Source organism: Excalfactoria chinensis, chromosome 2 (genome assembly GCF_039878825.1).
Source record: "Excalfactoria chinensis isolate bCotChi1 chromosome 2, bCotChi1.hap2, whole genome shotgun sequence".
Lineage (NCBI taxonomy): Eukaryota > Metazoa > Chordata > Aves > Galliformes > Phasianidae > Excalfactoria > Excalfactoria chinensis.
In genome coordinates, this window is record NC_092826.1 from 97,840,364 (window position 1) to 97,853,106 (window position 12,743).

The following is a 12,743-nucleotide window of genomic DNA, read 5'->3' on the forward strand; positions in this document are numbered from 1 at the left end:
GGTTTAGAAATGTATCTGAAAAAAGAAAGAAATCACCACGTATTTTGTTTTCTCTTTCAATTCTAATCAATAAACTGTTTTTTACAGTCTGTGGAAAATCTCTGACTCAGTGTTTCCTTTTTACCTTATAGCTATGCTTTGGCTTGGGGTCAGCCTTCAAGAGGTGCTGCTCTCCGACTGTGTTTTTTAACAGCAGAAACTCTTAGGTTGCTTTATGTATGTGAAGTTTCCTTTACTCGTGCTACTTAAGCAGTGAGTAACCACCTCTGTGCTCTTGAAGACAGACAGTTCAAGTGATGCCTTTTTTAGAAAATTCTGCTAAACACTTTGTTATTCTGGCACATTTTGGTAAACTATTAAATATTAAAAAAAAAAGGCAGGACAAAATATATCTATAATGAAAAATCCTCTGCTCAGATGCATATATATTTACTTACTTGCTTAACAAAATCCAGCACCTTGTAATAGTCGTGCAGCTGAGGGAATCACTGCCCATCTTAAGACCGACCAAGTGTGAACAGGAGCAGTCCTGATAAGTGAGTATGTCCTAATGTCCAAGCATAGTAATGATTTCTGACAGCTCGGCAACTTTCCAGCATTTTCTTCTGCATGAACAGCAGAGTGATACTGGAAGCTGAGCTTACTCGATTGCTATCTCTGCGAATTAAAATAAGACTTCTTCCTTCCTGTATGTGGGCTGAGAAAACCTTAAGCTGCTCTTGAGTGAGCAGCAAGGACCAAGGTTTTTTTTTTCACACTGATTATTTGTGCTGTATGCTACGGGTGCACGAAATGGCAATAAAGGGAGAAGGAGTCACCAAACTAAGACATTATAAGGTAAAAATTAATAATTTTACTTCTATAAATAGAGTAAAAAAGCTAATCTATTTCTGAGTAATATAAACTGTTGGTATCTTGGCTATAATTATGTCATTTATTATAATTTAAAAGATGATTGTTCCTAACTACAGCCAGTTTGAAATATTAACAACGTAGAGTGGAATGTTCTTTTACCCCAAGTGCGGAAAGTCAACTTCATAAGCCTTGCATGACTGTTCTTACAGCAAAGTCAATAGTGAAGCAAATTCCTCATGCCTGTCTCAAAAATATTAGTGGGCATGAGAAATGTTAAACACTTTGGAATTCTTCTAAGAGCAAGCATTTTAAAAGAGCAGAAATGGATTAGATCAAATTTGGACACTATTCCAAAGTTCTTCTAAAGATGCTTTGACTGATGCTTTACAAATAAGAACTTTCTCTCAAAATGCTCTTCAGTTATGATCAACTACTGGGAAAAATGTGACCCTAATAACGGAAATGTGCTTTGTAATCATTTCACTGATGAATGCAACAGAATTAAGGACTGCAGATTAAAGTTACGTTACTGATTCCAAACAAGAGAGTAATCAGAGAGTGAAGACATTACCTCTTGGAGACACCATATTTCAACCGTTACATTCTTTTGAAGGTGAGATCTCATTAGCAAAATATTCATGTACCCATAGAATATTCATGGGAGTGCTACACACATATACAGTCATGCAAACAGAGACCTGTGTGCAAGTCTTATGTCTAAATATGAACACAGATGTATGTGGCTATGTTTGACAAGTGTCAATAGGTTTTTCTGCTTGAAATAATAATTTTTAAAAATCCTTGATTGTTTTTAGCTTCTCTTTGCTCTTCATAATAGAGCAGTGCATGAGAAATTCTGTAGCAAAAAAGTTTTGGAAATGAAGCAAGAAATTGGCTTAATCTGCAGATCCTTATTTCCAGTGTGCTCTACATATCTAGGAACTGTTGCTGCCTTACAGGTGCCCTGCAGTCATCCAGCAAGATGCTAAAAATATGGCCTTAGAGTCCTCATAAATAATGCATAAGTTGTATGTGCAGCCTCCTTACATTTCATTATTTGCCCCTCTTTCATTCTCAGATGCAAATTAAACGTGTAGAATTTTCTAACAGTCAGTGTCTTAATTATTTCAGAAGGCTGATAGAGATAAATTATTTAAAAAACATCCTGTCATGCAACTTACTGAACTGACAGCTCTTTCATTATTATAAACAATATGTTTTAACACTAAGAGATACAGCTTATTGAAGTCATATACAGCATGAGAACTGTTTTAAGTTTATGTATATGTAAGCTACAGTTCACTTAAATATTACTTCATGAATCTGTGATATCTGGTAGTTAACAATAAAGGAAGGAACGAATAAAACATGCCTATTTTACTAATTCCCTTTTTTCTTTTTCAGTAACCTTCAAAAGAGATGCTTAGCAGGATGTCCAACAGCAGCTTAACCCTACAGAATCATTCTTTCATCAGCACAGTGCCGGACATCTCAGACAGGCTTCGTTCTACTCTCATAATCCTGTACAGCATTGACCTTGCTGGGGGTACTCTTGGTGTCGTTGTGATGTCTCACCAGTTGTTTCAAAGAAGATCCCAATCCGCGATGATTATTATCATAATCAACCTCCTAGTGCTGCACATCTTTCTGCTACTCAGCATCCCCTTCCGCCTCAGCTATTACATTTTACAGGAATGGAAATTTGGGACATTCATTTGCAAGCTAGTAAGTGCCACCGCCTACCTCCATATGTACAGCACCTTCACCTTTTATGTTTCTATCATCGTAATACGTCTCTTCCAACTTGAGTTCAACAAGTGCCACACTATAATTTGGGTGACGGCTGTCTGGATGCTAGGAGCACTGGTGATTGCTCCTGTTTTTCTCTCTTACTATGGCACCTCTAGAACATACCCTTCCTCTCGATGTTTTCAGTTCCAGCAGGAAATGGAAGAGGCACCCATGGTGGTAGTAAACTACTGCTTGGTTGGAGTTCTGCTGGCAGTTTGTGGCTTGCTCACTATACTCCAGTTATCTGTGATGTGCAAACTGACTGTGAAATACTGGCCTGACATCAACTCCCATGTGGAATTCAGGGCTCAGGCAAAGAGTTTCTTCTTCACCTTGGTAACAATTGTGTGCTTTATGCCTCATCATATATTCAGGATATATTATATTCAAAACCTGCACCTGGATAAAGACCATAAACTTTTTACATACAATGAAATTTTTTTAGCTTTAACAACAATGTGCTGCTTGGATATGTTGTGCTTCATAGCAGGCATAGCCCACTGAACTAAGAACTATCAGGAAATCCAACTAGCAGTGTGTCAGTACTGGCTCTTGGCAGAAAAAACTGTGTCAACGGCTAAGTTTTCAGCACAGGTATATAGGACTGTAACAGTTTCTACAGGCTAGAGAGATGCATCTTTCAGAAGATAGTGTTTTTCACCTTCTCCCTTGAAGGCAGGCAGATGAACCTTACTTTGGACTTTGACCTAGATGTCATGCCGTGAATCTGAATTAAGATTTTCCTCAGCTGTCTCTCTCTAACCATTGCAGGACAACTATACATCCATTTGTCTTTTTTTCCTCGGAGCATCTCAATAACAAGCCATTGTGTCTGATAAATTGTCCAATGTGAAAATCTAACAATTTCTTTTGACAGCTGTGATACCAAAGGAAAGAGGAAAGAAAGACATTTCTTTACAGTATTTTTCCACAAGGGATTTTAGATAACAAGGGTGTAAACTGTACTAAAAAACATATTCAAGGCATGAAACAGGGCATGAATGTAAAGTTTTAGCACAGTATTTTAGAAGAAGCTTCTTTTCTTCACTTCTACGAAGCGTATATTAAACCGAATGAAAGCATTTAGGATTTTAACAACTTCATTTTTACTTGCTTTGTTTAAAAAATACAAGCAGCCCCCTGAATCGTAGTACTTATACCTCCAGAATTAGCAAGAGCTGAACAGGTCACAGGTTTCAAGAAACTACTGTTTTATGTTAATCTCCCACCAGGACTGAATTGGTGGCTGTTTTTCTCTAAATCTATCACAGCTACTATGGCTCCCTGCCCATAACCAGAGCTAGAATTCAGGATTGGGGCTTCAATACTCCACTGAAGGATCAACTGCTCTCTGACACAGGGAAATATTCTATCAGAGTTCAGAAAAACTTTGATCAGAAAAAGTCTTTGATGTCTGGTCACTTTCATTTGCATGTTATTCATTATCAGATGCCATATTTTTCCATTTATGGATGTAACAAAGAAAAACCAGAATAAACTAACTGAACTGCGTTTAATCAGTTCAACATATGTTCCTACGTCTGTATATAAACTTTCGATGGAGTGTATATTTTTTTCCATTAGCTGGATTATATTATTTGTGACCTATGAAAAGTGGAAGTAAACATTTGAGTCTTGCACTTTCAGGAACTGCATCCATCATGGAAATATCTGTTTTTCTTCATTATGTATAAGCTATTTCCATGCATGCTTGTTCTGTTCAGTGTAGAAGGTCTCTAATCCTTCTGTCTAAGGCCCCACTGTCATTTGCTGCATCACAACAGTCTGAGCCCAGATTTCTCCCATCCCAGATACCCCAGACTCACTCAGGAGTATATTTCCTTCTTCGTAGCACCCTGAGATATCAGAATTCATACACTGGCTACCTTTTCTACAGAAATGTTATGATGCCTGGATTCAAACAGGTCCAAAGTTGATTTCAGAGGGTTAAAGAGCTACACCTTTCACATAGCACCACTGATGTCTCACAATGGGATTTTAGTTTTTTTAACAAAGAGCATGCACTGACTTTGCCAATGCTGAAGGGATATTTTGACTTTTAATCATTGCCATTACAACTTTGTTTGAAATTCCCAGTGGTTCCAGGATCTTTTCTGCCTCTTTTGAAAAGGAGGAGTCTTTTAGCAAGTCCTGACACCTTCTGGTAATCCCGTACTGTCCTTAGTGATACCAGGTCTGCTCCTGTTCTCACTGCACAGTCTCTTTGGTCCATGATACAATAGAGTACAACAGAGATACAATGCAAAAGGCCAGATTCTAAAAAGGATTCCCAAAATAGCAGTTTCTGAAATCTTTCTCTAAGTAGGATGCTTCTTACGTACCTGATAAGAGACCCAGGGTCTCTCAAGGTGAAAAAGCTTAAACAAAGCTTTGGTACTTTAGAAGAATTTCAAAGAAAACTAGGCAAAAGAAAGGGCCTGCAGACAAGTTGTTCATATATCTGTCACCAGAAATGGTTACTTTAAGCTGGATCTGCCAAAGTCTTTAGGAAAAAGCCCTGCAAAGCCCTGTATGGGGCAGCAAGTACCTTGCTGAAAGTATGAGAAAATTGGGAGAGTTCTATGCTCCATGTGCTTGTATAATGTTGATCACACTATGAATTTCATATCTATCTATATTTGAGGAATTAAATTGCTAATGCATTCTTTTGTACAATGTCTGTACTCAACCATTCTTCAAAATTAATGAAATCCTTTCAGTAGAATAACTCCAAGGAAAAATATTTTATACAGTTCAGAAATTAACTGAAAGGTTTTATCTGAGCAAGGGGGAAAAGTAAAGGTAATATTGCTCAAACCAGCACAGAAGTGACAGAACTCAGAGTGTTCCAACGGCTTCTCCAATCTCTCCCCACTGTCTCAAGGAGGTTTGGCTGCTTGTTCTGAAGGCCAATGAAACTGTCTGATGCTGTGTCAGATTGCTATTAACAGAGTGGTGTGAGAAAGAGTTGTTAAATGCACCTTGTTAGGGGCCTCTCCACCTTGACTTGGTGGCCTATCCACCATGGTTTGGTGGCCCTGCCCTTGGCTTTTGTCTGAGACCTTTTTCTTTTCATGACTGAGAAATCTGCTGAAACAATCCTTACCCACTGACACAACTTCCTGGCTTGATTTTGAAGCAGTGTTGTCACTGTCACTTTGACTGGCAATAGCTGGCCATCACCATACCTGCTCTACTTGCTTTAGGAACTATGGGACTGCATGCTGCACTGGCCCTAGGTGGGACAGAATTAACAGTGTTTCTAGCAGCCTGCTTGATGCTGATTTTTGCCTAAAGCAGTGATTTTAGAACACCAGTATTTTGGCTTTTACTGGACAGTGCTTGCACAGAATCAAGACTTTCAATTTTTGTCACTTTGCACCCCAGTGAGTAGGCTAGGACAGGGCAAGGCACTGGGAGAGAACACTGGTGGGATAGCTCTCCCAAACTTGCCAAAGTATATTCCATGCCACATAACATCATACCCTGTCCATGAATAACACTCCCCTCTATCTCTTGACCTTCACGACTGGTCTATCTGTCCTATATTTCAACCTAAACCACTTTTTCTTTTTAATACTTGACCACTTCCTCTGCCTCTTCTCTCACTGACTAGAGCTCAGCCATGTCAGGTCAAACCACTCATTGATCTCAATATGGTTCCCTTAATTCAGAAAATAATGGTTTGAGCATTGATACCAGTGTTATTAGCTTTGAGACTCATGTTAATATGATAGAGATAGGCTGTAATCAATACCTAGTCACCCACTGAAATCTGTAAGCATTCTGAATTCTGGTTAAAATAGTAAGTTATCATTCTCATCATTCTTTAAGAGGATAATCTGAGAAGCAAATTCTGATAGGGCTATAAAGCTGAGCTCATACTATAGGAGATTGTTCTCATTATGTATTATGTAACAACACTTTCCCCAGAAAACAGTTAAAATTGTTGGTATGAATGCCGTTTATACAATCTAAGTAATTCTGGAGATAATTATACACATTAGTAATTGCTTTCATGTTAACTGAGCATATAAAATTATAAACCATTTAGTCATCCCATTCATTTTTAATGCTTTCATATGAACGTTGGGAAAATCCCCAGACTTTCTAAAGGAAAGAATATTGAACTACTAAATGCATCTTCTGATGTTGCTATTTGCATGAAATTGTGCTTAAGAAGAACAGGTAAGCAAAACAAAACCCAAAGCCTGTTTGTACACCTCGACTTCCTAAATTAGCTTGGTAATATAAATCTGTAGGCAGAGCAAAAGAATTCTTACAATCAAGAGGTACTTTGTCAACATAACTCTAGGTATATATTTTATTCTCTCAGAGGTTGCATCCCCTCTGATAAAACGTGCTTGGAGAATAAACACACAGTAGATTATTTTCTCTGCTATAGTAGAGAAGAACTGATAGACCACAGTCCAGGCACTTTTGAAAAATAAGAAGTTTGATCAGTTTACATCCAGAACAGCTTTGGTTCCTCGGAACGCTTAGAGCATAAATGCTGCCTTCTGTAGTAAAATTACTCTGAACATCTGAATGGAAATGTAGAAAACACATGAAAATTCATTTATTGCACATGCCCAAATGTTTGTGATCATTTCTGGAACTCCCTCCTGTCACAGCTACAGTGCTACTATGGCTGGCATCTTGTACCTGACTCAGATATCTCCTTGTAAATAGAGCTAGAAGTGATGTGAGCTCACTCAAAGGCAAACTTCACTAGGGACATATATTTTTGTGATTCAAATCTGCTGGTATCCAGAATGACAATATTGCATGAAAAAATGTCTCCATTTACTTACTGTTCATCTATTCCTTCTGCTTGCTTATACAGTAAGGACATATTGATGATGCTGTCAGATGAGAATGGCCCTCACTGTAAACAAGTTGAAGGAACAGATTCATTAGGAGGAACAAGCAGCCTTCCTCCTCCTTTATTTTTCTTCTTCACATGAGCATCAGTATTTTGAGCACTAACAGATTCTGGTGGAGAAAACAACACGATCAGTTAATGCTATTTGCCTCAGACAGGCTCAGAAGCTGCCAAGTTCATGCACAGCAAGATGCTCGTTACTATTTACATTGCCCATTCTGCTGTCTGCAATAAAGATCATTTCCTGTGGAATTTCACAAGTAAGAACTAAAGAAGGTGTCTTGAATTTTCATTGTTTGAGTCTGAATCACTTTTCCTGGCTATCCTGATGCACCATGTTTCAGAGTGACTCTCTGATATGAGGGAGTTGGTTCCCGAACCAAGGATTTGCTTACAGCAGGGTGTCCTTGCTCAGAACAGCAGGTTACACAGCTGTATATTTTCCAGTGCAACACATACATAAAGATCCATTAGACTCCCTGCCTTTTATTATATATATAATCCATCTTGGGGTCTCAGTGCCATGGCATCTTATAAAACGTAAGCCAGGGAGCAGTGATCTGGCACACAGAGCATAACCACATACAAGTAAACCCATGAAAGGGGGTTTTGTGTTGAAAACTACTTCTATCCACAAGTGAAAATGTTATGCTGTCGACAGAGTGACTTTGCACAAATCTCTGAGAAGGTAGCACTTATAGCAGTGATTGCTACACAAAGAATCAGATGAAAACAAATACACAGAAACACGAAAAATGAATTTAATAAACACATAAATAAAGCAATAAAATGCTCCCAAGCTTCAAATGGCCATCAGAAAATAACACTTCTCAACGTCTTTTTTACTACATCATTTCCAGCTACTGGTTAAGGGCTGTAATGAATACATAGTAAGGCAAAAACTCCTGTTGTCATGCACAGAGTATTTGTTCATCAAGTAGCAATTCACTGAACCAAACTGACAAGGAAGACGTATAATGTAATGGCAAACAGCAAAAATGCAGTCCCTAAATTCTGTTGCTGATGACTGCAATTGCTCAAAATGTTCTATGTCCTGGTATTATCTGGGCAGAACAAGAGGCAAGGCATCTACCAGCAAATTTGCTTTATCTGTTCCTTAGCAGTAAAAACATTCCTTATGTTGAACAGACAGACAACATAACTCTTGAGTGTTCTGAGAAAGAAAAAGTCTGACAGTACAGAATCAAGTGCCTTGAGCAGCTCTATTTCTGAATCAGTAGATTCCATGGTTTCTATGCAAACTCTTGAAAAAATTCACATTTTGATTCATCTTGTGTGCTGACAACCAGTCCCAGGATATTCTCTCTAAAAGGATGTGAATTCCTCAGCAAATACATTAATTGCTCCATGAATTCAGTTCCTTGGTAGCCTTGTTTTTGTACCTTGTATTTCTTGTCTGTCTCTTACCCCTTTAGATACACTAGCACACCCCTTACCTCCTAGCTTCTGACCCATTTGGGACTGAGATTCTATCCCAGCTTGCAGAGTCTCTCCTGTTTTAAGAATATGTATATGATCAGTTATGATAAAACAGATAGAATCATCAAGGTGCACATAGCTTACAAGCCAGGTAATGCAGTTTGTGAAGCACTAGACTTACATATAGCAGTTGTAAGTTGAGGAGATAGTTGAGCTTTGGCTGAGGTAATTTTCTCTCAGCTAAAGAAAGATGTGATGGCAGCTCTCAGTGCCCTGCCTCAGTTTTAATAAGAAAATATTCACTTGATTTTAGATCCTGCCAAACTAAGAGGAAGATGATGAATGTTTCAGGGGAAGGAAGGTTGAAGGAGACAAACTGGAAGGCACTGGCCTTGCATGCCAGTTCTTTCTTTCATTATTTCTCTTGAACACTAGGTGAGGCTGATTAATACTATCCAAGACATTCTACTGTCATGTAAAACAGAGTGTAGGTTCCATTACTCAGTGGCAATAAATGGCAACAATCCATCAAACAAAAGGAAAATAAAGTCACTGTAATAAGTTACTCTTTACATTATATTAAAAAACACATGCTGCTTTCATATGATACTTTACTTGGCAGAACTGTCTTACGTTAAATAAATCCAGCGATACATCTTCTGTCCCTACCCCGCTGATGTTTACTCAAAGATATGATGAAAAAACCTTCAGCTATATTTTTTAATAAAACCTCTTCCTATAGCAGTTCTTCTTCATTCATCTTCAGATCCTCTCTCAGTGGAAACCCCCATCTTAACTTTGCAATGAAAAATGAGCAGGTTAATGAGGAAAGGCCTACAAACTGAAGAAAAAAAAACAACAAACAAAAAACAGCCAAACTTAGCTCAGATTATAAAAGTAACTGGAACTTGATAATATCTCTTCCAGTCTCAGCAGTTTTTGATAGTCAGTGAACTTGGTAAAACTGAGAAAAGCTAGGAGAAACATAGACTTTTTGAGAAGAAGCAGGCAGGGGTAGCGTTGATCCTGTACACCATGCTTTATTTCACCCCTAGCACTGGTATGCCAGCCTTCCTTCCCAAAGCTTAACCTAATCAGGTGCCTTCCTGTATATTGTGGATGAAGCATATGAAGAAATTAATTCAGGAAGAGGCTTTTCCCCAGTTATTAATACCCTGATGACTGTGATGTAGTGATAGGACAAGGGGTAACAGTTTTATACTTAAATGGTAGATTTAGATTAGATACAAGGAAGAAATCCTTCATGATGAGGGTGGTGAGGCACTGCCACAGGCTGCCCAGAGAAGCCGTGGATGCCTCATCCTTGGAGGTGCTCAGGCCCAGACTGAATGAGGCCCTGCGCAGCCTGAACTAGAGGGAGGTAAACCCGTCCATAGCAAGGGGTTGGAACTAGATGGGTTTTAAGGTCCCTTTCAACCCAAGATGTGATTCTAGGGTTCTGTGAATCTTCTACTGCTCCTTTCTGTCCTCTAATTCTGCTATAGAAACACGAAATGTAGGTATGCAGACTAAAGGAGCCTTTTCCTATGAACAAAATATACAACTTAAGTCACTAGGTACACTCCTGTTTTATTTTTGCCATCTTCCACAGTTACTCTGAAAACATTTCTTTATAAAAAAGGTACGTATCCTAATTAGTAATAAACTTTCCTCTTAAGTCCTAGAACTCTGACAGAAGAAATACATTTTTTAGAAACATGGGTCTTGAAAAGTGCCAACATTTTTTATCCCAAACTCTCCTTTCCCTTGAAATTTTACCAATTTTTGCCTTGTCTGAGAAGATTAATTCCAGCAGAAGTTATGTCTAAATTATTACAGCTTTCTGAAGTTTTTAACAACCAGCAGTGTACTGAAAAGAACACAGAATACATCCCTAGCATGTGACAAGGCCACTTTTTGTTTTGTCAGAACACCGGGGCGTGACTGAAAGAGCAGCTCCCTGACTCCTGTGTGGGAGATGGAAGTTCTAAGATAAAGAGCTCTCCATTGGTATTTGGTAAAATAAAGAAGACAGGCAGATGAAAACAAGGTGCAGAAATACAAGTTTAATTTGCACACAAGCTTTTATTCATTCAGATGGCTTTCTACTTTAGTAGAGTACGGTAGCCATGCACACAGTGGAGGAAACAGATAACCATGCAGAAGTATGGATTAAGTGCTTGAGTTAAAAGTGTTGAGAGTAAGAGATCACTCTAGGTTTTACAGAAGTAAAAAGAAAATGGATAGCAGACACTAAGGGGCTACTGCAAGATGAGAATCCAAGTTGAAAAAGCAGGAGTTTACTTAAGAGTATAAATGTGTACGTGCACAGCCATATACTCTTTGCTGAAGTAGGAGACACAGATAGCAGAGTAACTGTCATCCAGATATATACAGATCATTTACAAAATAATCTCACGTAGTTGTATCTGCATGCTAAGTGTTAGAGCAAGATTAGAGTGACTTAGAGGAAATGAATTCTGAGCAGTCTGAAAGAATGAGACAACAACAGAAGAAAACTCACCTCTTAGGTTCTATTACAAAACTCAGATCATTATGAGTCAGAAAAAAACAGAGCAAGGGAGAGTGGAAGGAGAAGGAAACATGTAAGTCATAATAATTTGTTTATTAGTTATTTAAAATGATGAAGTTTATAGAGTGTTTAAGAGAGAAATAGATATTAAAAAGGCAAAGAAACAGAATAAATAATAGAATAACCCCCCAAAATATTTCTCAAGCAAGCTAGCAAAATCTGATGGTTCAAAGTAAAAGACCATGGCTGAATGATAAACAGAGGCAACTGAAATAAGCAGGAAATAAGTAGTAATAAGCAGAAGTGGTGAAGCTTGACTGTTAAGAAAAAAGTCAAAGAATTTTCAGGAGATCTAAGTAGACCAAAGCCATGGATTACACCTGAAGATGTTGAATTACTCCCTGAAGTCACCCCAAATCAAATTAGTATCTCTATTATTAAATATAGCATACCCAATTCCATCAGTTTTCTTTTATAGTTATTCTACTATTGCTCACAGATCTTGAAAAGGAATTCAGTGAAAAAGAAAAGCTCTTCTGTCATTATCAGGTGGAATAAAATCTGTTTAATTAGATTCCATAATCTAATGAGAAAGCAATGCATTTTCAGATATTTCTTCAGTAGTTTCTGACAAAATAGCCCCTGGGGAAAAGCTCTCAGTTCACCTTCTGTTCCTACATACACTGGCAGCATAAGCTAGTGAGAGTCTGATCAAAGCATCTTGCCTTGTCTGCCAACAGGTAATAGGCTCTCAGCTGCTGTACTGTCTCCTCATGCTGAGTTTTCCCTGTGCTGCTGTCATCAGAGAGCACTATCACTGAAGTATTATGGAGATACTTCCATTCCAGTGGTGTCCCTTTGTAGTACAACCACACAGTGCAGCAGTATGCCTGCAACACCTCTGCCTGAGAGATCGCAGCACAGTAGCAAAGCAAGGAACCAGATAGTGGTAAGGCCCTTAGATATCATCCAATTAAATCAGAATTCATCTAATATTTGCCAGTTCTGTCAGTCATTAGATGGGAAAGCCAGAAACCATGAAGTTTAGAGAAGTTACTCAAGGTACATATAAAACTGCAAAGGAATCACAACAGTGGATACAATACTTAAAGGATATTCCCTGCTCTGAGTATCTGTCTCATGCCTGAGACTATGCTTTCTTTGTAATTGACTGATTCGAGCCTCAGTATCTGGAAAACCTCTTGAGACCATAGGAAAAGTGCCAGCATGTAGGCAGGT

The 12,743-nt window shown here is 38.4% G+C and overlaps 1 protein-coding gene across 1 annotated transcript; it reads left to right on the plus strand.

Moving 5' to 3' along the window:
* The first annotated feature begins 788 nt into the window (after positions 1-788).
* Positions 789-3,150, plus strand: LOC140247603 (probable G-protein coupled receptor 141). The gene is made up of 2 exons (XM_072327272.1): positions 789-837; positions 2,260-3,150. The coding sequence occupies exon 2, from the start codon at positions 2,275-2,277 to the stop codon at positions 3,148-3,150; it is 876 nt and encodes a 291-aa protein (XP_072183373.1). The 5' UTR covers positions 789-837; positions 2,260-2,274.
* The last annotated feature ends 9,593 nt before the right edge of the window (positions 3,151-12,743 follow it).

What these genes read in the sequence shown, in the direction of transcription:
- LOC140247603 (XM_072327272.1), top strand. Translation starts at nt 2,275, where the DNA reads ATGCTTAGCAGGATGTCCAACAGCAGCTTAACCCTACAGAATCATTCT.